The sequence below is a fragment of the Psammomys obesus genome, unplaced genomic scaffold, assembly GCF_907164565.1.
Source record: "Psammomys obesus unplaced genomic scaffold, mPsaObe1.curated_primary_1811, whole genome shotgun sequence".
NCBI classification, from domain to species: Eukaryota; Metazoa; Chordata; class Mammalia; order Rodentia; family Muridae; genus Psammomys; species Psammomys obesus.
The window spans coordinates 617,382-643,189 of NW_026590180.1; the positions used below are offsets into that span (position 1 = coordinate 617,382).

General features: G+C 40.7%; 1 protein-coding gene across 4 annotated transcripts; it reads right to left on the reverse strand.

The window, feature by feature from the left end:
• Positions 1 to 6,174: 6,174 nt before the first annotated feature.
• LOC129676290 (zinc finger protein 58-like) lies at positions 6,175 to 25,114 on the reverse strand. Of its 4 annotated transcripts, none has more exons than XM_055606629.1 (5): positions 25,033 to 25,114; positions 19,838 to 19,920; positions 17,344 to 17,470; positions 16,823 to 16,918; positions 6,175 to 10,159 (listed from the first exon to the last, which is right to left on the reverse strand). In XM_055606629.1, exons 3-5 carry the CDS (start codon positions 17,375 to 17,377, stop codon positions 9,051 to 9,053), a joined length of 1,239 nt encoding a protein of 412 aa, XP_055462604.1. In that variant the 5' UTR covers positions 17,378 to 17,470; positions 19,838 to 19,920; positions 25,033 to 25,114; the 3' UTR covers positions 6,175 to 9,050. The 4 variants fall into 4 exon arrangements, with proteins under 4 accessions (XP_055462604.1, XP_055462603.1, XP_055462605.1 ...); XM_055606628.1 differs by having other exon boundaries at positions 19,435 to 19,920; XM_055606630.1 differs by having other exon boundaries at positions 19,435 to 19,938.
• Between the last annotated feature and the right edge of the window lie 694 nt (positions 25,115 to 25,808).

The window sequence follows — 25,808 nt, forward strand, 5'->3', positions numbered from 1 at the left end:
TTTTTTTTATATTTATGATGTGTGTCTATAGTACGCAGACTTTTAGTCACACTTATATTTTTATGTATAACTGAGAAACTATAGACAAATCCTCACACCTATATTCACTGTAGTATAATTTATAAAATACAGTAAGTACAAACAATCTAAAATTCAAATGAAATGAGAAGAGAAAGACTAGATAGACACAGAAGCAAGAGAATATTATTTAAGGTTAAGCTGCTAAAGAATTTGTTACATCGATAATAATGAAAACTGTTAATGGCATTATGCTCATACAAATAAGCCCATTAAAAAAAGAAAAGTAAGAAAACAAGTAACAGGACAGAAGCCTACCACAGAGGGCCTCTGAAAGACTCTACCTAGCAGTGTATCAAAGCAGATGCTGAGACTCACAACCAAACCTTAGGCAGAGTGCAGAAAATCATGTGAAAGAAGGGGAAGTTAGTAGGACCTAGAGAGGATAGGAACCCCACAAGGACAAAATATATCTGGGCACAGGGGTCTTCTAGGAGACTGTTTCTTTAACCAAGGACATGTATGAATATAAGCTAGAACCCCTGCTCGGATGTAGCCCATGGTAGCTCAGTTCCCTAGTAAGGGTAACAGAAACTATTTATGACATGAACTCGATGACTGGCTCCTTTACCCTCCATCCCCGAGGGAGGAACAACCTTGCTAGGCCACAGAAGACATGGCAGCCAGTCCTGAAGATACCTGATAAGCTAGGGTCAAATGGAAGGGGAGGAGGACCTCCCCTAGCAGTGGACTTGGAAAGGGGCAAGGGGGAGATGACGGAGGGAGGGTGGGATTGGGAGGGAATGAGGGAGGGGGCTATGGCTGGGATACAAAGTAACTAAGCTGTGATTAATATAAAAATATAAAAATTAAAAAAAGAATCACTATCATCTGGATTATACTATCTCCAGATTGGGTTTAAATTCCAACAAAATTACATTAAAAGATTATAAGATGTGAATTTTTTAATAAAACATTTATATTAAAAAAAAAAAAGAAAATTGTATGACTAGACATATACAAAAAGTGTAAAGTAGCCAAACTTGGAAAAAAAGAAAGTTAATTGTGATGGTGTGAGATTGGATGGACACAGAAATACACAACTTTTTGTATGTTTGTTTGACACAGGTTTCTCTTTGTAGTCCTGGCTGTCCTGGAACTCACTCTGTAGACCAGGCTGGACATGAACTTACAGAGATCTGCCTGCCTCTGCCTCCCTAGAATAAAAGGTGTTTGCCACCATGCACAGTTTGACAATTTATATCCTAAGTGTAGAGTTTTAGTTTTAGAAGTTACAGAAAGATGTGATGAAAGCAAGCAGACTGTCCTTAATGATATTACTAATGTACTTTAAGTATTTAAGACAGGGAACCTTATGTCATATTTTCACAAGGAAATAAATTCCTGAAAGAGAACAAGTTATGAAAAAAAAATCAAGTTCTCCTGTAAATGGCAAAGTTTGAGCATCCCTGTGAGCACAGCAGAGCTCACTGCAGGGAGATAAGTAAGCTCAGAGAATTAAAGCATCATATATGTCTGGAAGATATCCTCTGTGATGGCAAGGAACATGGAAGGACAGAGCGAGGCAGGATTTCCACCTCCACATCATGCCTCACTATACATGGTAAAGTCTGGCTTTCTCTTGGATTTCTGGCTTCCTACTCTGCCCTCTGACCCCCTCATTTGTACACACCTGAATCTTAAGATGCACCTGGCTGCATGTGGGCTGACTCTGGTCTCTTCACATCTGAAGCCTCTTGGGTTTGCTCCAGAAATGTCACCAGGTATGGCTTACAGAACATGAGACTCTTCAGTGAGACTAGTTTACTCTTAATCATCAGTAATTTTTCAGCTCCAACTCACCAGTATCAATTATTCCAGCAAAGCAAAGTTTCACTTTCGTGGCTCCTAATTCAAAATATCATACAAATGGTAAAATCTTTGAGACATTCTCAGACTTCCATCTGAAACTTCATAAGCAGAGTCTCAATCATCTGTATTTCCCTCAACATTCTTATCTTCCAAACTACCACGGAATAGCCCATTTAGCTCTGAGCCCACATGGCTTTTCTAGCCCAAAGTTCAAATGCCACCAAAGTCTTTCTCAAATACGCACTGCCATGCTTGTCACAGCAGTAGTCCATGACCTGGTACCAACTTCTGTTGAGGATAGGGTTTCTTTTGATGTGGTAAAACACCATGACCAATAGCAACACAAGGAAGAAAGGCTTATTTCACTAACATCAGGAAGTTTTCACGCACAGGATCACACAAGCATGTGCAACTGTGCAGAACATGCTTTTGTGTGAGGATGAGTGCTCTGGCTCTTTCTATTGATACCACCCAGATATGAAAAAACAAGAGTAACAGTGTGACTGCTGTTCACTTGTATATTACCTTCTTTTTGTTTACGATTTCTTTTAAGCTATCCTTTACAGTTAACCAGTTTGTCAACTTACTACTAATAAATTTGATTTACAACACAAACTTCATGAATACATCAAACTGTATAAGGCCAAACTATACTTGTTTGCAGCAGCAAACCTTGCTCTCAGTACAGCCGCACACATTCTGAAAATCTTCTGGAATGTGAATCAATTTCCTTCCCATTGATCTTTTACTAACTTGTGAACATAAAGCTGGCTGAGCCACCAGCTGGAACATGAAGACAACCTTGTCACTTCCTCAGGTGTCCAGAAAGGCAGGTCATGCTTGCCTTGTAGAAAATCATCAAAGCCTGTTAATATTTACAATCAATGGCCTATAATGATTTGGGCAGTTATTATTTAACTGCTATCACAGCAATAAAAGACAGACACCAGATAGATGTTTAATACGCCTATACACTGGAACTGGGCAGAAACTGACCTCCTAAACTATCTTTTATCTCCCAGTCGCACATCCCAGGTCATGCTCTAACCATTCTTATCTCAGTTACTTGCCATCCATAATCCCATAAATACCTGCACTTGCTTCCCATCCGGGCTTTCTCTCTCCTCAAAGTAGGCTCCTCCCGAGACTTGCTTCTCTCCAAGCTAACCCACGCTGATCCTCCCTTCTCTTCCCCTCCTCTCCTGCTCTCTCCTCTTCTTTCTCCTGTGATCCTGCCTTCCTAGCCAGGATAACCATGGCGCTTTTAACCTCCAGATCCGCAACAGGAGACGTGAGTCAAGCCTTTCACAGAAATATTAGGGCTGCAAGTCACTTTCACTTCCTATGTTGAAGTTTTAATCTTACTACACAGCCTGAAAAAAAAATCACGCTGACTCAGTTGTACTTGAAGGAAGTAATAACACTAAATGCGGAAATGAAAATCATCTTAAGATTCAATGTTTTCTTTTATCTCCCAGTGGCTCTTGATGCCTCCTTAGTTCTTGGGCTCACTCAGAATGTCCTGCCTGAAATGGCACCAAAACTGACAAACTTACAAAATATTTGTCCAGCACCATAGCTAGCGGCCTTTCAACTTTAGCACACCTGACACTGTTTTAAACTCATTATTCATTATATTATCCCCCAAACAGTTCTTGCTGAGAAACAGCCAGTTTGTACTTGCTTATCCCATGTCAACACAGGGGGTCGCAGAATTTGCTGAGTGTTTACTAACTGTCCAGTTACCTTAAAAGAACCCACTGCAAGGTGAGCTGACTGGAAGTGTGCTGTTCTCCTGTGTTCAAATCCTGAGGTAAGGAGGGCAAGACTCTGAAAGAAAACACTTTACTAGCTCAGATGTATCTGGGAATGTCGGCTTAATAAATAAAATTTTCTGGGGCTGGAGGGATGGCTCAGTGGTTAAGAGCACTTATTACTCTTCCAGAGGACCCAAGTTCAACTCCCAGCATCCACATGACAGTTTACAATTGTCCAAGATCTGTCACCCTCCCACAGACATACGTACAGGCAAAACACCAATGTACATAAAAATAAATAAATTATTTTATAAAATAAATAAAAATTTCTGATTTTTTAAAATGGTTTATGGATGTATATATTTGAATAGCAGTTACTCTTTGTATATGATGTCAGTATTTTCCTTAAAAAAAAAAAAAAGGAGCCTTACAACTCAGTAAAAGGCCTAAATCTACTAACTGCCATGAAACAGAGGTATACAATCACTGGATCCATAATTGGTGTGGTGGGGATCCATGGCTGAACAGCTGAAGGATTTCAAAGACCTCTCATCTTTCTAGCCAAGGTCTAATAGTCTGGCCCTAGTAGTTAACTAGCTGTAAAATTTTGCTGAAAAACAAAATGGCCTCTGTTAAACTAGTGTGCCAAATGGCCTAATACAACACCTTAAACAATAAGTCAATTCTTTCACTCTTCCCTAAGATCAATAGGGAAGGAATTGCCCAAAGTGATTCTGGTTTGTCTGACGTTTATCCAACTGTTTGTCACCCACAAATTATTCTAATCAACAGAGCTGAAACTGCTGACCCTTCTGCTCCTGCCTGCCTGTGTGATGGAGTTGTGGGTTTGGCCATTTAAACCCAGATGCTCACCTCAGTGTAGGGCTCTTTCTGGCATGAGCCTGCTCTCAGCCCCAGCATAAATGACTCTGTCTGACCAGCACTGAGAGGTATTTTCCTGAGTCTTACATTATAATGGAGACCCCTCAAAAAAAGAAAACCTTGGAAGTCATTGTAAATACACACACAACTCACTGTTAGGGAAAGCCTCAGAGATTTAAGCACGATAAATGCTTGAGAGATGTGCTTCTTTGACAACAAAGACAAGAAGGTGAGACGTCAAGAATTATTCCCATATTATCATGTTTCCAGGCACAGGGGAAAGCCACTGCATCTCTGCTCCTGACCTCATTCCTACAGACCTGAATGCATGGGAGCTGCTGCTTGTCTCGTGACACCACTAGGCCCTTGTCTTTGCTTCAGATATGTCACCAGACCTGTTTGTAGAAAAAAGGGGAACAAGATTGTTTAATGCTCTTCTACTGTTCCTTGCAGTACAGTGTGCATAAGGAAAGAGACGGTGCAGTAGATGACTGCAGACCATTAGAGTTCCTCACATGTTTTCACCTAGTGCTTGCTTTATGTGTAGGGGAGTGGAACAACGGAGTGGGACCTGTAAGCTTTCCAGACTGACTGTCTCCCACAGTAGGCATTAATTTTCATTAATTGCCAATAGCTCCTCTCCTCAGGGTGAGGCATACTAAGACCCTTATGCATCCATGCATGTTTTATGGTTGGTTTTAGCTTCTGCAGATGTCCACGTATTATTAGCCACGGCTTGTTCATGCAGGCGATGGTACTGATATTTCTAGTAAATACTGTTGCACTGTAGGCATCACAACATTTGGCTCTGACCATCTTTCTACCTCTTCTCCTTGAGAGTTTTGGCGTTAGGGGTGTAATATAGAAACCCCACTTTTATCAGTGTCCTCCACAAGCTACTATTCTCTAAACTTTGACCAATTGTGAGTCTGTGTATTATTCTTGAGGTATCACACAATTCATATTTTTTGGTGGGTATTGAAAGTACCTAAACCTGTGGGTACAAAAATCAAAAAGAAAATAAACGAAAAGCACTTGGTTTAATTTAGTAACTATGCCCACTTATCAGAGTAACAGTTACATTCTCTCTAGGGCTTTATCACTTTGCCAGGCAAAGGTTCATCACACCAACACCAACAGTTATTAGTTACAGCCTGTGAAATGAGCTTTAAATCCAATTAGAAGATGTTTGGTTATTCCCATAACTTTTAGGTGCCATGGCACAGAAGGCACATCTTGCTAGGCCACTTATTATACTCCCAGGGCTTATAGCAAGGTAAGAATATTTATGATTTACACCCATGAGAGCATACATAAAAAACACTATGAAAGTTAGCCAGTAGGGAGGAGTCCCATATGTTAGTACCACTGATATTATAGTTCACAAAATGAGAACTCTATCTTCACTTCATTACGGCAAATGAAATAACCCAGGTGAGAAAGTTTGAGAAGCTCTTGGGAATAGGCATCTATAGTAAAGCAAGACCTGCACATACAACGCTTCAGACTTGTAGATCAGACATCTGGTAAGCACGTCCATCCTCTGCTCAGTGAGTGCATTTGGCTTTGATCCTAATTACAGTACAAGAGTTTGTTGCTATGACAATGATGAAGGTATTGACACACACACAAACACTTTTCTGAACTTAGAGGATAAGAGTTTCTTTATTCTGAAACCAAATATGACTGACGATGAGCTCTATCACGTTTCCTGGGGAGAGAAACACTAAGCCCATTTACCTCAGATTGGTACCAATACAGATCATTTCACCAAAGCCCAACACTGTGAGAAATGTGAGTTTATACACACCCAGAAGAGACATTATTACAGGAACGGGGGTGACCCCCACCTAGAAAAGCACAGTAAGTACAGCGTGGCCCAGAACTCAGATTCAGTCAGCCAAAGAACCGTGTAACATCATGGTAACAGCTTCATGGTACATTGATAGTTACAGAAGAAAGAAATTTCTCAGTCAAGGCATGGTTCAAACACACTACTTTACAAAGTGGTGAGGAGATGCATCAAGGATACATCTCTATAGTTCTCTGATCACAGTCTTAGCGTCTGTGCTGGTCGACATTAGGCATTTGTTTTAATATTCCAAAATAATTAACTTAATTGTTACACAGATGTAAGGTCACAGAATCAGACATTCTTCACACCTATATGGTTATTCTCCAGGATGAGGATTGTGATGTTTAAGATCTAAAATAGTACAAAACATTTTGCCACATTCTTCACATTAGTAAGATTTCTCTGAGAGGAGCCAGTGCACAGGGGAGCCGGTACGGAGTGCAGCCGAGCTGCAAAGGGCGGCCGCCGAGCTCCCGCTACGGGCCAGAACACGCTGTCCTCGCGCTTCCAAGTGGATAGCAACAATTTCATAGCAGGAAGAGGCCGCAGTGGCAGCGGGCAAGCCAAGACCGGGCCCCAGTGAGGTAGACAGGCTCCTGCGGCAAGGGGACATGCTTAGGGCTTTCCATGCAGCCTTGCGCAACTCTCCAATCAACACCAAGAATCCAGCTGTGAAGGAACCGGCGCAGCAGCGAAACTGATCCGGCTGTGCATCACTGAACGGAAATGGGATTCACTTGTAAAAGCAGTACATTTTATAAAGGGTTTTGAGAAGCTCACAGAAAATAGCAGTGCAGCGGTACTCCACTGGCATGAAAGGGACTTAGCTGTAGGAGGACTAGGCTCCATTAGAAGAGTTCTTTTACATTGAGAAGAATTTTGGATGCCCAGGCTGGTGAAGAAGGGACTGACAATGGACCATCTTCCTAGAACTCCCAACTAAAAACAATTCAGTACATACCTGCTGGAATGTATTTTACTTTTGAGGTGGACGGAGACATTGTCTTGTTGTTTCCTAAATTCTTTGCAGGATAGTGTCTGCCTTTGTCTACAGAGTAACACAGAACCGACCCTTGAGTATCAGGCCGACTGGGCAGATTATGTCAGGTGTCCCTTTGTGCACAGTTTGAAATTCGGAGGGAACTATTTGGGCAGGTATAGATCCAAGGTTCTGTGGTGAAAAGGACAGCTTGGATTCTGAAGTGGAAAAAACCTGAGAGTTTGTACAGACATCCTGTCTTCCCAGAGAAGACAGGCTTTCTTGGGTTCATTGTAAAGTGCCTGCTGCATTAATAAAGCTCATGGCTTATTAGTAAAAAAAAATTCTCCCCAGTATGATATAATTTGTTGAGATGGTTTAAGAGAATAGAAAAGATTCTTTAACATACTTCACATTTGTATGGTTTTTCTTTGGTGCGAGCTCTCATGTGTACAGCAAGTTCTTGGCGAGTATAAAAGCCCTTCACGTTTGTAGGGTTTCTCTTGACAATGAATTGTTTCATGTCTCTTCATTTTTTGAGGTACAAACATTACACATCACTTTTCACATTTGTGGCATTTCTCTCCAGTATGAACTATTTTATGCTGAAACAGGGAACAATTAACAGAAAAGGCTTTTCCACATACATCACATTGCTATGGTTTCTCTTGACGATTTATTTTTTCCAGTTTTGAAGTAGAATAAAACATTTTGCTACATTTACACTGATAAGATTTTATTCCAGTATAACATAACTTGTGCTGAATTAAGGAAGCATTAGAAGAAAAGGCTTTCCCATATACTTCACATTTTTATGGTTTTTCTCTGGCATTCCAGAGAAATACCAGCTTGAACGTAGTAAGAGCAGACAGCATAGCAAAGGCTCTGCCACATTCCACACACTTGTAGAAACTGGCGTTAGAATGAATTATGCGATGTCATATAAGGGATGAAGAAAAGGAAAACATGTGCCACAGTTTCCACACTTGTAGGCTTTCTCTGCAGTATGAAATGCCCTGTGTCTCCTAAGAAATGAGTGATAAAGGTTTTCTGACACTCTTCACATTTTCTCTCCAGTGTGAACTTTCTGATGTTCCTGAAGGCATGCAGAACAAGAAAACCTTTTGCCACATTCTACACATTCATGGGGAGTGTCTTCAGAATGGATTATTTGATGCCTTCTAAGGGCTGTAAAAGGAAGAACATTTTCCCCACTCTGGACATTTGTAAGGTTTCTCTCCAGTACGAACTGTCTTGTGTATTCTAAGGACTGAGAAAGGCTTTGTTATTCCTTTTTTGTTGTTGTTGTTGTTTAATTTATTTATTTTATTATGTAAACAATGTTCTGCCTGCATGAACATCTGTAGGCCAGAAGAGGGCACCAGATCTCATTATAAATGGTTGTGAGCAACCATATGGTTCCAGGGAATTGAACTCAGGACCTCTAGAAGAGCAAGCAGTGCTTTTAACCTCTGAGCCATCTCCCCAGCCCGATCAAAGGCTTTGTGACATTCTTCACCCTTGTGTGGTTTCACTCCAGTATGAATTGTTTGATGTTCCTGAAGGGGTAGAAAACAGGGAAACTTTTGGTCACACTCTTTACACTTGTAGGGATTGTCTTCAGAATGGATTGTTGATGTCCTCTAAGTTCAGAAGAAGAGCAAAACCATCTGCCACAACCTTTCCACTAATAAAGATTGTCTTTAGAGTGAATTGTTTGATGTCTTCTGAATGATGAAGATAAGCGAAAACATTTCCCACACTCTTCACACTTATATGGTTTCTCTCCAGTGTGAACTGTTTGGTGTTCTCGAAGGTTAAAAGAACAAGAAAACCCTTTGCCACAGGCTGCACACTTGTAGGGATTGTCTTCAGAATGGATTTTTTTATGTCGTCTAAGGTACGAAGATAAGGAAAAACATTTGCCACACTCTTCACACTTATAATCTTTTACTGGAGTATGGATCACATTGTAGTCAATAAAGAAAGCGGGCTTGGTAAACCCTTCTCCACTCAGGTCCCCATTGTAGGCTTTCTTTCCAGTGTGACCTGCCTTGTGGTACTTAAGGGATGCGTGGTAACGGAAGACTTTGTGACATTCTTCACACTTGTATGGTTTCTCTCCAGTGTGAGTTCTTTGATGTTCCTGCAGGTGAACAGAACGGGAAAACCCTTTGCCACATTCTTTGCATCTGTAGGGATACTCTCCAGAATGAATTCTGTGATGTTCCTTAAAACATGAAAGATAGCAAAGTGATTTTCCACATTCTTCACACTTGTACCTTTTCTCTCCAGAATGAATTCCTTGATGTTGCTTCAGCGTTGAAAGACAGTGAAATGATTTTCCACATTCTTCACACTTGTAGGGTTTCTCTGCAGAATGAATTATTTGATGCTGCTTCAGTGTGGAAAGATAGTAAAATGATCGGCCACATTCTTCACACTTATAAGGTGTCTCTCCAGAATGAATTATCTGATGCTGCTTCAGCATTGAAGGAAAGTAAAATGATTTGCCACATTCTTCACACTTGTAAGTTTTTTCATCACTATGATTTTTCTTGTGTATAAAAAGCGATGAGCGAGTACTAAAGGCCTTATGACATTCTTTACACTTGTAGGGTTTTTCTCCAGTATGAAGTCTCTGGTGTCTAGAAAGTGCTGAGTGTGCACTAAGGAGCTTACCACATTCTTCAAACCTGTGGGGTTTCCTTCCTGAATAAATCCTCTGGCATTGAATGGGTAGTGAGTTTTGATCAATGGCTTTGTTGTGATCGTTAAACTCATTGACTGTTGTTCCTGTTGGGCAAAAGTTGAGATATGAACAAAAGGTAAAAATATTCATCATACTTATAATGCCTATCTCTAAAACAGAGGCATTTCTTCACACATATTTAACCATATTTCAATAGTTATAGGTACTGAACACAAATCACAAAATAGAGTAGGTAAAGCCAACCTGTTCTTCTACAGGAATAACTAACTGCACAACCGAGTAGAACACAGACATAATGCCATATTTTCCAAAGTTAAATAGCTAAGTACTGTGTAAGGGCATCTCACTAACAGAAATAAGCCCATTAAGCAATATAGATGTTATGTAGCTTCACATTAATGAAAGTATAAAGTTGTGAAGCCTGGAAAGAGAAAGTTGAATGTGATTGAGTGAGATGGGCTGTCAGCAAAATAAAATATGTATGTATGTATTTATATATGTGTGTTTGTGTGTATGTATATATAATATAGAGTTTTATTTTTGAAAGTACAGAAGATATGCTGCATAAAAAGCAGACTGCCCACAACAAGACTAAATAGTATATTTCAACAGTTAAGGCAGTATTTTATGTTTTAATTCTGGTGACAAGAAAATAGATACCAAAAAGATATCAAGTCATGACAGAAAACTTCACTTTACCTGTGAATAACAAAATGCTGCTGAGGCATCATCTCTGCCAGCGAATAGATGAGAAAAGGACCTATTTCTTTTGCTCCCGTGTTTTTGGGTTTTGAAACAGGGTTTCTCTGTGTTGCCCTGGATATCCTGGAACTTGCTATGTGCAACTTGCTACCTGGCCTTGAACTCAAGAGATCGGCTCGGCTCAGCCTCCTATGGTCTGGGATTAATAGAGAGAGCGACTAGGCCTAGGGGATAAGATTAAGTATTTCTAAGATTTATTCATTAAATACCATTGAGCACTCAATCGAAAGAGACAATGAACAAGGCATGAAAATGAGAGACTTTGGTTACCCATGAAATAGGAATTCACAGAAGCAAACATTTTTTCTTGCACTATCTGGATGTGTTTCATCGATGTGTTTTATCCATTCATAGAACATAACAACATAGAACATCAAGTTGCAGAGTAAAGAAACTTCTGAAAGCTCATTGATGAGCTATTAAGTACATTCTCCTAGCTGGGAGCAGTTTCAGTCTTTGAATATATATTGACGAAAGGCATGCATTTCAATCCTTATTACTGACTATGTGATAGACAATTTGAGAAGATATTTTCATAATTCATAAAGCACTTTTACGAGATGACTTTCATTACATGAAAGTGCTTTGTAAATGTGTTAGGAAAGAATGTTACTGACTTTGCTTGGAAGGAAGAACTTATATATGAAGATCTGCCTTACACTGGTTTGACACTGTGATCTTTAGAAATGCATGCAGTTCTCTGAGGTAGAGAAACAGTCAACATTTTACTGAAGGGCCCACTGTGACTCCATTTTGCCTGAGTTAATCCACCTGCTGGCCCAGCTAACCAACCCTGCTGAGAACATGTTCTCATGCACTATCACCTGAAACTTTGGAAGATCCACTAAACCAAATCGCTTGAATCTATGGAGCTGCTACTGCCCTTCCTCTGTTTAAGGGAATTATTCCTAAAGTTATAAAGTTCTCTGCATTGTTAAAAAAAAACGAATTAAGATGTTTATCTAGTCACTTATGTCTTTCCTAATACTGTTAAACTGTAGCCATCTGCAAACACTGAGTCATGACAAGAACTGTGGAGATAATTAATTGTGCATCTTTTTATTCTTACAGGTGTGTCTTTAGAAAGTCAACCTTATTATTTTTCCTCTAATTTATTCTTTATGATAAAACAAGCTACTTAATAAAGAAAATCTGTAGGACTGATTTAGATTTTACAAAGTACGCTATAAGACAATGGTTCTCAACTTGTGGGGCACGACCTCTTTGTGGTTGAAGGAATCTTTCACAGGTAGAATTACAGTTATGAAGTAGCAATGAAAACAATTTTATGACTAGGGTCACCAAAATATGAGGAACTGTATTAAAGGGTCAAAACATTATGTAGGTTAAAAGACACTAATCACAAGAGCGAATTTTTGAGGCTGAAATTTTTTTAAAGATTTATTTATTATTTATACAACAGTTTTCCTGCACACAAGATCTTACTATAGGTGGTTATTATCTATGATGTGGTTGATGGGAATTAAACTCAGGACCTTTGGAAGAAACAGCCAGTGTCCTTAACCTCTGAGCCATCACTCCAGGTCAAGGCTGAAATTTTTAATAAATAAATTACTTTCACTTCTTAAATCATCATTTTATGGGAGTCACTAATTTATTGTAAGCTGTTACAACAAAGGTAATTAATGTGTAATAGTTAATGATGACTCACATTATAAATAATGCCTATCTTTAATGTGTGCAAAAAATTCAAGCTAAATACAAATGTAATTCATTTACAGAGACAAATTAGAAGAAGAGACAAATTTATACCTGAGCATTATACAGTTCTCTACATGTTGTCAAAGTTAAGCATGAGGCAGGTATCTCAAGCAAATATAAGTTCAACTTAAAGTTTGCTCAATATTGAATAATATTCAAAATCAGCTGTACTTAAAAAATCAGTTTATTGAAATTGAATGCTTGAGTAAGAAGGGTTAAATCTACAGTATACTTGCATGGCACTATACACCCAGGACAGATTAGCACAGTTAACCTCTGATGGGACACAGACTTATCCTGCCAACTCAGCACAGGATAAGAAAGCAGAGAGAATAGGATTTGTCAGCATCTCCTGCTCCTGTCTCCCTCTGGCCTGTAAACCAGACCAGGAACTCCTACTCCTTACTGCAGGGAAGATGAATTACTGTTCATGTCTCTCAAGACAGGCAAGTGGACTCTCTCAAACTCAGATGGATCAGACTCTGCACCCACATCTTAAATGTCTCAAGCAATCGAGACCCCATTGCTGTTCCTTTGTACTGAAGGCTCCCTGAATAAACCCAGAGGCCAATGGTCCTATACACGGGTGAAGGAAGTATGAAGTATCAACAGGAGACCTTAGTCTTCTTTTTGGACTAAATATAGACATAAACTAAATATAGTTCCTATAGGACTAGTCACAAAGGCTGCCCGTGACTGGACTCTACAAAAACATTTTACTAGCTTTAATACAACTGGGAATATCACATTTAAAAGTTATAATATTTTAAAATTTTATGATTTTTAAATTTTACTTAGTCATTTATTTTATTTTTAAATTTAAATTCTAGGACTCACAATGCTGCAACATCCCCCTGCTTCAGGAGAGGCCTGGTACCCAGAACCCAACATAAGGCAGATCACTGACACTCCTCACACCTGGCACAGCTTTCCCCCAACAATCTGCCCCTCCCCCCACCACTGTATCCCAGCCCATAACTTTGGCAGAAGCCCCCTGCTCTAACAGCAACCATAACCCCAGGTAGAGGCAATACTAGTACCCAGAACCCAAGTGACCTCCCACGCTGCCAAAATCCCAGTGGTAGTACCATAGTGAACCAGTGAACTCACTGGTCAGTATAAACACAGGCCACTCAGCCAAGAAGATCAAAGAGGAAATAGAAACCATAGGAAAAACACCCATGCAACTAATATAAACTCAGAAATCAGCACCTATATCTATATTTACCCCAAGAGGCCAGTGTAAGAACAAAATAACAGCCAAGACAATTTGTCACCACCAGAGCCCACCTATCCTACTACAACAAATCATGAATATCCCGACACAGCTGAAAAAGACCTTAAAACCAACTATCTAAAGATGATAAAGGTCCTTGAAGAGGAGATTAATAAAACCCCTGAAGAAATGCATGAAAACACAAACAAACAATTGGAGTAAATTAATAAAATTCCCTTAAAAAGCCAAGAAGAAAAACCAAACAAACAGGTGAAGGAAATGAATGAAACTGTACAAGACCTGGATAGGGAAAAGAAATAAAGAAAATACAAACTGAGGGAATCCTGGATGAAAAAATCTAGGCAAGCAATCAGGAACTACAAACGCAAGCATTGCCAGCAGAATACAAGAGAGACTCCCAGGTGCAGAAGACATGATAGAAGAAATTCATATAGTGGTCAAAGAAAATGTAAAATGTAAAAAAATTCTTGATACAAAACATCCAGAAAATCAGGGTCACTGTGAAAAGACCAAAACTAAGAATCATAGGAATGGAAGAAGAATCTCAGTTCAAAGGCCCAGAAAATATTTGTAACAACATCATAGAAATAAACTTTCCTAAGTTAAAGAAGGAGATTCCCTTAAAGGCACAAGAAGTTCACAGCACACCAGATAGATTGGAGCAGAAAAGAAAGTATACCTGCCACATAATAAGCAAAACACTAAACATACAGAACAAAGAAAGAATATTAAAAGCTGTGATGGAAAAAGGCCAAGTAAAAGATAAAGGCAGACCTATTAGAATTACACTTGACTTCTCAGTGGAGACTCTAAAAGCCAAAAGGCTGGGGACAGATATCTTATAGACTCTAAGAGTCCACACATGCCAGCCCAGACTACTGTACCCAGCAAAACTTTCAAACACCGGAGATGGAGAAAACAAGATATTTCATGACAAAGTCAAGGTTAAGCAATACCTATTCACAAATCCAGTCTTACAGAACATACTAGAAGAAAAACCCCAACCCAAGTAGGTTAAATAAATGCATGAAAACACAGGAAATAAAGCGTCTCACACCAGCAAAAACAAAAAAGGGAAGCATCAGAAACACACACACACACACCAATCAGCACCACCACAAGCAACAGCACCCCCACCTAAGAACCCAGGAATTAACAATCACTGGTCACTAATATCTCTCAATATCAATAACCTCAATTGCTCAATAAAGAGACACAGGCTAGCAAAAAGGATAAAAAACAGGATCCATCCTTCTACAGCATACAAAAACCACACCTCAAAGATAGACATTAAGATTACATCAAAGATAGACATTAAGTCAGAGTAAAGAGTTGGAAAAAGATTTCCTTGTACCCAAGAAGCAAAATAAATAGCATAGCTGTTCAAATATCTTACAAAATAGACATACAATCAAAATAAATCAAAAGAGATACGAAGGACACTTTATACTCATAGAAGGGAAAAATCCACTGAGATGACATCCCAGTTCTTAATGTCTATGTCCCAAATGCAAGGACAATGACATTTGTAAAAGAAACATTACTAAAACTTAAATCACACATCGACCATCACACATTAATACTGGGAGATTTAAATACCCCATTCTCACCAATGGGCATGTCATCTAGACAAAAACTAAACAGATAAATAATGGACTTAACAGATGATATAAACCACATGTACCTAAAGAATGTTACCTAAACCCAAAAGAATATACCCTCTCAATGTTTTATAAAACCTTTCCAAATCTGACCATAGAATCAGTCATGAAGCAAGTCTCAACAGATACACAAAAATTGAAATACTTCCTGTATCCTATTAGACTACCATGGATTAGAGTTGGATTTCAATAACAACAGAAAGCCTACAAACTCACGAAAATTGAAATTAAGGACTACCTAGAATTTAATAAAATGAATGCCCAACATCACCAAACTGATTGGACTCATGAAAGCAGTGCTAAGAACATGAAGGTTCATAGCAGTAAGGGCCTATATAAAGATATTGGAGAGAAATCTCATACTAGCAACTTAAGAGCACACCTGAAAGCTCCAGAAGCAACCTCACCCAAGAGAAGCAGACAGCAGGAAATAATAAAACTGGAGGCTGAAATCAATAAAACAGAAACAAAGGAATGACACAAAGAATAAATAAAACAAAGAATTCGCTCTTTGAGAAAAATCAACAAGATAGATAAACCCTTATCCAAACCAAAAGGGAAAGAATATCCAAAAATTAACAAAATCAGAGACAAAAAGGGGGACATAACAACGACACCAAGAAAATCCAAAATATCATTAGATCACACTTCAAAAATCTGTACTTCACAAAATTGGAAAATCTAAAAGAAATGATCACTTTTCTTGATAGGGACCACTTGTTGCAGGCAAGATCACATAGAGAATTTAAATAGACCTATAACACCTAAGAAAATAAAAATAGAAGCGGTCATTAAAAGTCTCGCAACGCCCTACTCTCCAACCCCCCAAAAAGCCCAGGGCCAATGCCTCACTTCAGGGCGGAGAGTTCTTTCTGGGTGAGCCTGCTCTTCACAGCCAGCAAATAAATGACTTAGTATGACAGTACTGGGTGGCATTCTCCTTTATCTTACTTTATAATGTACACTTAACAAAATGAGGAACTTTTCATGCTCATTAACTATAAGCAGAGCTCACCAGAGGGGAAGAACAAAGCTTAGACACTTAAAAATCATAAATGCCTGAAAGCTGCCTTTTCAGAACAACAGAAGACATTGAAGGCAATCCCTTAAAAGTAATTTCCATCTGCCGGATCCAGCACTCAAAAGGCAGAGGCAGGTAGATCTGTGAGTTCAAGACCAGCCTGGTCTACAGAGTGAGTTCTAGGACAGCCAGGGATGCACAGAGAAACCCTGTCTGGAAAAAAACAAAAACAAACAAACAAAAAAACCCAGCAGCATAGTGTCTCTATGTGCACAATAAAGCCTGGCTTTCTGCTGTATACTTGTACTTCTCATCTGTCATCTGCCCCCTTATTCCTACACACCTGGAGGCACGGTGGCTGCTGCTTGTCTTTCCACACACGAAGGCCCTTGGTTTTGCTCTAGAAATGTTACCAAGTATGGCTTAGAGACAGCAAGACCTGTTTGTGGGAAAGAGGAACAATAGTGTTTGAGTACAGGGAACTGGCTTGTACTGTCTAGTACAGTGCTTATTAAAGAGAGATAATGGAATTAAAAAAATCATAAAAATTAATTCTTTAAATGTTTTCTGATAGGTATATTAGAATACTGCAGAGGCACTTACATTTAAAAGGGAAAACATTAAAAATCCAATTGTGAAATATTTTCATTTATTTTCTAAGATTCCCAGTAGAGTAAAGGAAACATACTTCCAACACAGACCAAGAGAAAAGCAACACATGTCTCTTAGTAACACAGCAATCTTGGTAGATTCCATAAATGAAGGATATACAACTCACATGCAAAGCTCAATGAGATACTGTACAAAAGCAGGAAAGTACACATTGGTGGTGAAATAACAATGCGCTATAGATGCAATCCTCACCCAGGAACACAAGGTTGCTGTAATTCTCCAACATCACGTCCCTGTACAAATTCCACTGAGCAGGATCCAGGCACCCCCTCTCTTCTGGAGAGAAATCAATGGCCACATCCCAGAATGATAGGATTTCCTGAAATGAAGACCAATGAATGATAACACACTTAAACAAATGGGCATTTTGCTGCCTATTTCTCAGGTCAAGTTGGCACAAATTAGAGTTATCTCAGTAGAGCCAATAGCAAGACTCCATCAGCCTGTCCCGTAGGCCAAGCCTATTGTTATTTTTCTAATTGGTGATTCATATTACCTAACCCAGCCCATTGTGGGTGGAACCACCAGACCCCTAGTGAGGAGGTACTAGAAAATAAGCTGAGCAAGCCATGGAGAGGAAGCCAGTAACTAATGTTTCTCTGTGGCTCTGATCCACTTCTTGCCTGCAGTTTGCTGCCTTGAGTTCCCTCAGTGGTGTTCTGTACCCAAAGTTCTAAACAAAACCTTTCCTTCTTCAAGCTGCCTTGGGTCATGGTCTACATGACAGTTCCTGAAACCCTAACATATGCGTCATGTACTAGTGGATGCAGTTCCAGATTATGCACAGAATGAATGGAGAGCTAGAAGTGCTTCTGACACAGGTGAGCAACACCCCTCAGACTTTTCTGAAGTGGTCACACAAACTGAACTCACACTGCATGCATCTTCAAGGAAAGCGAAGGCGGGATGTTGGGAGCCACTGGTCTGCCAGGCTGCTTTGTTTTTTAGATCTCAGAAGAAAGATTGCTTTCGGGCTGGCCTTCTCAACGATAAGCTACTAAGTCTATTTCCTTTAGTTTGAGATAGCAGGTGGGATGTCTTGTCAAGGTCACAACTTTCCTTTGACTCCTAGTGAATTCATTCATTGTACTGAGGTGCTTTTGCTCTGAATTATAAAGGGATTACTGGAATAAAGCAAAGCAACTAGTGTCTACTTGAGCTGATGCAGCTACTTTATTTTTTCAAAATATTCTATAATTCAGAACTATTGTTTTTCACATCTTACTGAGTAAAGACCCTAAATACTCTATGAAAGTAATAATATTGTTTTTCTTTTTAGTAATTCATGAAAAATAGAAAGGATTTTTATATTACAGGGAATTTGGTAATAATTTTATGAGTAAGCTGTACACAGCCATTCCATCACTTTTCACATGTTAATCTCCTCTAACACTATACAGCCTTCAGAAATGTACATTAGATAATACTTAACAAATCCAGCAATTGGGGCAACAGTACTGTGAGCATTGATTGCCTTCAGAGCACACTGTTCCAGGGCATAAATCCCCAGGCTCAGCCTCCCATGTCCTGTTCTGATGGGAAAAATCATTACATCTCCAACTTCTGTGACTTAAAATTCTTTGAATGTAGCATATCGATGATACTGATGTGATCAAGTGGTGCCCCCTCCCATTTTTTTTGAGACAGGGTTTCTCTGTGTACCCTTCGCTATCCTGGACAAAGCTTGGATATAAGGCTGGCCTCAAACTCACAGAGGCGCCTGCCTCTGCCTCCCTGAGTGCTGAGATTACAGGCATGCATCACCGTACCTGGCTGGTACTTATCCTTCTATGCCTGAAATAATTCTCAGTTTCAACCTTGCTGACACAACTACTATTACTTTATACCTTTTATTTTTCAACAATTGTTTAACATATAATTATATAAAATTTCCCTTTTTCTCCTTATTCCAACCATTCCCATTGCCCACTTGTTACTCCTTTGAATTATTATCACACCTGTATGAATATATACACACAGATGTAACTAAATATGCACTTCTGAATCTGTTCATTGTGTCCACATGTGTGTTTTGATGGCTGATCATGGACATTAGTGTTTTTGTTTATTCTCTTCCAGCAAGTCACATTGTTCAGGTATCATGGCTGCAGCTCCCTTCACTTTCTATGAGACACAACCTCACAGTAGACATGCCTAACTTCTGGCTCATATAACCCAACAGCTCCTTCTCCAGAAATATTCCCTGAGCCAGTTCACAGGGATTATGATGTAGATGTATCCACTGGGAGAGACCACTACACGATCGATCCTTCTACTGCGCACTTGGATCACTTTTGTCTTCCGTAATGCACTCTAAGAGAACCTTTAAGAAGCAGTGACAGCTGCACTTATCTGTAGATCTTAGGAAGAGTATTTGGAATGCACTTAGAAATTACGGTGGTTTAGTCAATGGTAGTAGCAGGAACTCCTCTAAGATCCACCATCCATCCAGCTGTGAGCAGCTGCTATGCTGGCAGGCATCGTCAACCTGCTTTGAGTAGAACGGAAGTCCGACTAGACAGCTGCTGCTTATGCCAAGATGTGAGAGTCACGGTGCACCTGGAGGAAGATCTTGCCACACTGGTCATTGTTGTGGTCCACAGATAGAACTGTTCATCGCTAAATAGATCTGTTTCTCGCTTCTCTCCCTTGGAAGCTTGCAAAGCACCTTCCATCACTATGATACCTCATCCTTCAGCAGGAGACCTTCACGTCAGATCCAGCTGAAATCCTCTGAGCCTTGGGTCTAAAGTGCAAGATGTTTTCAGCCTTAGGAGGAGGGAATACCTATAGTTAGAAGACATTTGGTATAGTGGAAAACTGCTTGGTAAAGAATAATTTACCCGAAATAATGTATTTTATCTAACAGACAGAGTGAAGCAGCAATATGAAGAATGACAGATCACTAAGTCATATTACACTGAAGAAACTTAGTGATAGAAAATCCAGTGACTGCTCAAGAAAAAAGCAATTAGACTCTGCCGAAAGCTTCTTTGTAGCTACTAAAACATTCTTCCACACTTACAAGTAAAGGAAAACCTTCTGTTCCATGCTTCCATTCTTATGAACTCTATGACTGTGGTGAAAATGCTCAGCTTGGAGAACAGCAAGAACCCAGAGCAGAGGGAAGGTGGGAACATTGTTCCTGAGAGAACTGGAGCAGATCCAATGGAGAACTGACTGCCAGGATCACTCCCTAACGCTGCCCAGGACAGGCCACCGCTGTTCCCTATGGGGAAGTGCCTGCTGTCTCAGTCCACTCTCCTCACTGTGGGGTTCACGGGAGGGTAGGGTAGAAGGCCTGCTACCACAGTCTCATTTAGTTGGATTTTAGCTGACATAATTAGAGCAAACAGTTCAGAGGAAGTTGAGACTGGAAATGGTCATTTTTAATGAACAAGAAATGCAAACAATGTACAGTCTGAGAGGGACAAACTGAGACTCATCAAAACTTGCCGCAAACTCAGACTAACTACCAGCTTGATCTTTGGAGCCTGACTGATCTCTCCTTGAGTGAAGACTGGTCCTAGAGACAAGGCTTCAACCACAGACTGACAGAGCAGAACTCATAACAATTCTTACATCCCCTCTCAGTGTCCCCCGGACATCTTTTTTTTTACATGATTCACACAAACCTGACTACCTGGAGATTGTGGGGAAGTTCAAGGCTACATGCAAAGACAGGGCTTCTAGCTGTACAGACTCCAAACACTAGTGGCCCTCCATTCAGACCTGGCCTGTCTATCAATTACAGAACATACCACTTTGAAAACACACTCCACACTTCCCTGAGTAACACCTCTCAGGTCTTTGTCCCACTCTTGACTCTCATGAGTGTGGCACACAGGAATCACTCATTTTTGCCGTAGGTAATCACAGATGGCTGTCCTGACTCGGTGTGTGGAACTGACCCTGAAGAGGACACGTAAGATTATATGCCAAGTTTTGTTGGCAACATGGAATGTTTAATTAGAATATTCCTTTCAAGATAAATACAACATGCTTTGCTCTGACTGTTAGGTGTCTAGATGTATCTGTGGATTTTAGTGTCAGTACATTGCTCCTGACTTGCCGTAATGAAATAGTGGGTGGAGTGTATCCAGTAAACAGTTGGGACTCACACTCTCATCTATCTGACATATTTTATGTAACAAGGGCAAAGAAGAGAACAAGGTCTGCACTGCTGAGAGTTAGCCAGGCAACCACACATACATTGTTGACCCAAAATACATCACTGCATTTGAAAATAATTACTGACTGACTCACTGACACAAACCTGTAACTCAAAAACCAGAAAGTAATGAAAACCTGCGCCTCTCAAGTTTACTTCTTGCTTATGTATTTGACTCCTTTTCAAATCTGTCCAAATAAATTGGGCATCTGCTCTCTATGACCTCTGAGTCATGACACGTCCTCTCCAGGAACTGAATGTCTGATCCAGCCACCTTCCCTCCAGAGTTTTCCAAGAGCAACCTCACACAGCACTGCTCCTCCGTGAGCCGGCAGAAACGAGTAGAACGTCTTCTCTCACATCATCACGCACACAAACAGTAGCACACAAGAAAAAGACTTTGGAAGAAATATCTGGACACCATGGAGCCTGGAGTCCACCCTGTGGAAGAGGAAGGGAACCCACCTTAGAAGCTGGGCTTACTGTTTGCATATACTATCACCACAGGCCAACCACAGTGGAGGACATGCTTGTCACTATCCACATACAGAGCTGGAGGTCTGTTCTGACTGAGTGTAAAGACACATTCAACACAGTGGAACCTGGGAAACAAGGACTGGGATGGCATCCAAGAAACAGAGAAAGAGCCACGAATGTGAACCACAGACAGCTGCATCAGTCAACGAGAAGCTCAGAGTGAAATGGGAAATCATGGGAATCTCAGATTCAATGGAAAAGGAGCCAAATGGAAAAATTCAGTGAAAACCTGATAAAGGTATCATCAGCTCATGATAGGAACTAGCTCAGACCACTATCCACAGAGAACATACATTCCCTGCAAATAGGAAAGAATATTCAAAGAAAAGAATCGGTCCTCACATTCTAAATGCAAACAAGTATCTAATCTTCAAATTTTAATGTCCTTACCTAAAGTATGTTAGTGAGAAAAGTACAAATTACATGTTGACTGAGTCAAAAGAACTTAAGCACAATTCTCTTAAATCACCAAGTGTTGATTGCATGGATTTCTGTCATGGTGCTGGCTGTAAGAAACCTGCAATGTACCACTGAAAGTATTTAGCAAATCTACAAACTATGTTCAAGTGTTTTCTGACACAGACACAGGTAGCTTTGGCTGCCTGGAACTTGCTATGAAGCAGGGAAGCACAAGAGGGTCCTGTTTCCCCCTCACAAATGCAGAGGTGACAGATATGCCACAGAGTAGGCTGGTGTTTTGTTTTGTTTTGTTTTGTTTTTCCTATGGGTCTGTTTACTGTAAAGTACATGAATACAGATAGGTATGTACATCATAAGTGAGCATGGTGCTGAGCATCTGTGAAGAGAAAGAAATCAGTTTTGATGGACAAGGCAGTGTACTTTTTTCATCTTGAAAACGTAAACCACAATGCTACCATGTTTCTCCAGGATATTAATGTTATTCAACAATTGTCTGTTGTTTTAATTATAGTCGCACACCACACAGAAAATGCTGGTATTTAAGGTGAGCTGTTTTGTAGCCCATGATTTCTAAGAGTAGACTTCATTGTCATGAGCCAGTCTCCAGCTCACAAACACTTGGTTTGACTGAAAAGTGGCAAAAGGTGAAACTGTACAAAGGACAGGGTGAGCAGCCTACAATGTGCCAATCACAGGACTCTGAGTGAGCCAGAGCTCTTCAAGTCCATCTTTTAGTGTCTATGACGGAGTGTAAGTGCTTGGAGATACACTCCAGGAGACCTCTACACGGACATCACCAAACTTGCATGCCACACTCAGTGTCAGAGTTGGTTGAAGAGAAATACAGAAGCATGGAAGACAAGGCTATGAATGGAGAGAGTGCAATTACACCGCCTGTCAGGTCTGCAGGGCTGTTTCCTCCACAGGCCTTAAAGCTCCCTCCAGTACTAACGATCCCTAGGCCCACATCTGCCCTCACAGCAGCTCCTGTCTCCACCCTGAAGGGGGTCCACATTTCCAACATCATACTCTGATGGAACAGGGTGACTAGTTAGCTTCTATTATTTTTTATCTCGCCTGAAAGGTCAACATTGCTGGGACAATGCAAAGCCCAGCTGATCCCCTTTATGGCACTATTCTGCCTCCCTGTGGGATTGTTCGTGTGAGGGTTCAGCTCACAGGAGTAGACGTGTTATGGTATTCAAAACCAGAAGTTAACACTGAGATGTTGAAGGATAATTTTACTCATGGCAGGGCCATACTTACAGTCCCTCTGGTAGGCAAGACTGAAGCAGTCATGATATCTAAATGCACAGAGAACGTACAGGGAATATAGATGCCAGGTTCAACCATAGGTTAGCCAATCAGGACAGACCGCACGCTCACAAAAACCATAACAGCAGAACTGCACATTTTTACAAAAGAGTTTGGCCAATGGTCAGCCAACTGAATAGGCAGCATGGCTGCAATCTTAAGATTAGGCATCTCTGGTGTTGTTTGTGCTCGGTTTTACAACCCCATATTTTCCAAACACCTAAGGCTACAAGCCCTCAGGTTACAGCCCCTGAGGCAAATGTTCTATCTCTGTTTTACCAAGGAGACTTTAATTAATCCTCCATTGAGAAGCAGCTCAGTATCCTCATAGCACACATGGGTGTCAGGCCACTTTCGATCAAGGAATTAAACCATTTCAAGGAGGGATGCCTATTCCAAGTGAACTGTCCTTAAATCCACAATTCATTCCACAGTGGGATAAACATATACACCAATCTTCCCTACAGAACTCGGACTCGGGAAAACCTCGCAACTTCTGTCAACTCAAAGCAAGACAAGAATAATTACATGTGCAACGGTTAAAAACTAGCTTCATTTCCAACTAAGCTGCCGTGTAAAACAACAAAAACAAAGAAAACAAACAACAAACCCGGGAGTCAGCAGGACTTTACTCTCAGCCTAAGGCTGGTAAGCTTGACAGCTGGTCTCAGTGCCACATGGTTCATCCCAGAATTGTCCCCCTTCCCCTGCTGTGTAATTATCCTAAAATATTAAGCAGATGTGCATTCTTATTCTGTAATATCTCTTAACTGCTGCTTGCTCAGAAAACGAAAAACATAACATGCCTTATGTAGCAGACAGTCCCCAAAGCTGAGGCAGCTGTGGTTTGTGCCCCTTAAATTCCAGCCCGGCTTCCCTTGTGCAGCAGATCTCAAGTTGGCAAAGGAGATTGTCTCTAAATAAAGCGGTTTTTGTTGGTTAGTTGGATTTCTTTTTATCTTTTAATTGCTAGTTTTGTTTGGTGGTCTTTCTCGGTATTCTTGAACTGTGTACAGAAGGACCAGATCTCCCCTCGTGGAAATGTACTGCGAAATCCAGTAACAGCCTTGTGGGAGTGGCCTCACTAAGGAACAAATGCTTCCACAACCAAGAGGAAACTTAGGACCCAGCACTAAGTCCAAAGACCTTCAGCAACCCACATTGCCCAGCGATCCTGGTTCTTCCAAACTTTTCCATTCCTGAAGTACCGAGCCAGCTTCTCTGTCCCAGAAGCACACCTTGATTCAGGCAGACAAGGCAGACAGATACATTCTAACACAGCGCCTTCTCCCCAGCAGTGACCAGAATCCTGATGTCCCCTGGCTTCAGCAAAGCTTCTACAGGTCAGCTCCTTCCTGCCTCCATTCCACCCTTGCCTGTTCCCTCCGGTCCTCCTCACCCCGCGCAGTCCCTCAGGCTGCACTGAACCCTGGACCAACCTCCATGTCCGAGATCCACCTGTAGAGCCGAGCAGGACCAGATCCAACTTTGGGGAAGATCTGCACAAGCTTACCAAAAGCCAAACTCTACTGACTTGTGACGTCACGGTGACTACATTTCCCACAAGTCTGTGCGCGGCCAGGGAGTGCAATTTCTACAGGTCCTGGTTTTCCCCTACTGATGTCTGTAGTTTGGAAACACGGAGACCACGAACTGTATCCAGTTGTAATGAGCCGAATTTTTATGTAAGATGCAGCTTCCCTCAGTTCTCGTGACCCAGATTAGAGGAGGAGGAGGGAGTTAAAAGGCAAAGGTCACATTTACTTCATTTCCATGGAATTTACATCTCTTTGAGGAGCTGCTTCACTCCCAGTTAGGTGGCAATAAGCTAGTTTACAGAAACCAGAGCAAGCGTTAATCATTTCACAAGATGTTTACAATTTTGGGGAGGAGGAAAAGTGGCTGGGAGCTAATCTTTTAGGAGTTTAGTGGGTGCCTAGCACAAAATGAAGTTTTCCTTAGCTGTCACAGAGGATGGAGAGCAAAAGCAGGTTGTTAGACTGATTTTAAAATTCAGGATTCACAGCGTGTAGTGGTGGTGATATTCTCCTTTAATCCAAGCACTCAGAGAAGCAGGTGCAGGCACTTCTGTGATTTTCAGGACAGGCTGGTTTACATACTGAGCTCCAGGGACAACTGAGATTACACAGAGAAACCCTGTCTTAAAACACATAACAAACAAACAATCCAGATTCTTAATAAAAGATGGTTGTGA

What these genes read in the sequence shown, in the direction of transcription:
- LOC129676290 (XM_055606627.1), bottom strand. An exon ending in CAGCAACCTTGTGTTCCTGG is followed by an intron (nt 16,919 to 17,343) that starts GTGAGGATTGCA and finishes TCCCACAAACAG; the next exon opens with GTCTTGCTGTCTCTAAGCCA. An exon ending in AGCAGCCACCGTGCCTCCAG is followed by an intron (nt 10,160 to 16,822) that starts GTGTGTAGGAAT and finishes TTTGCCCAACAG; the next exon opens with GAACAACAGTCAATGAGTTT.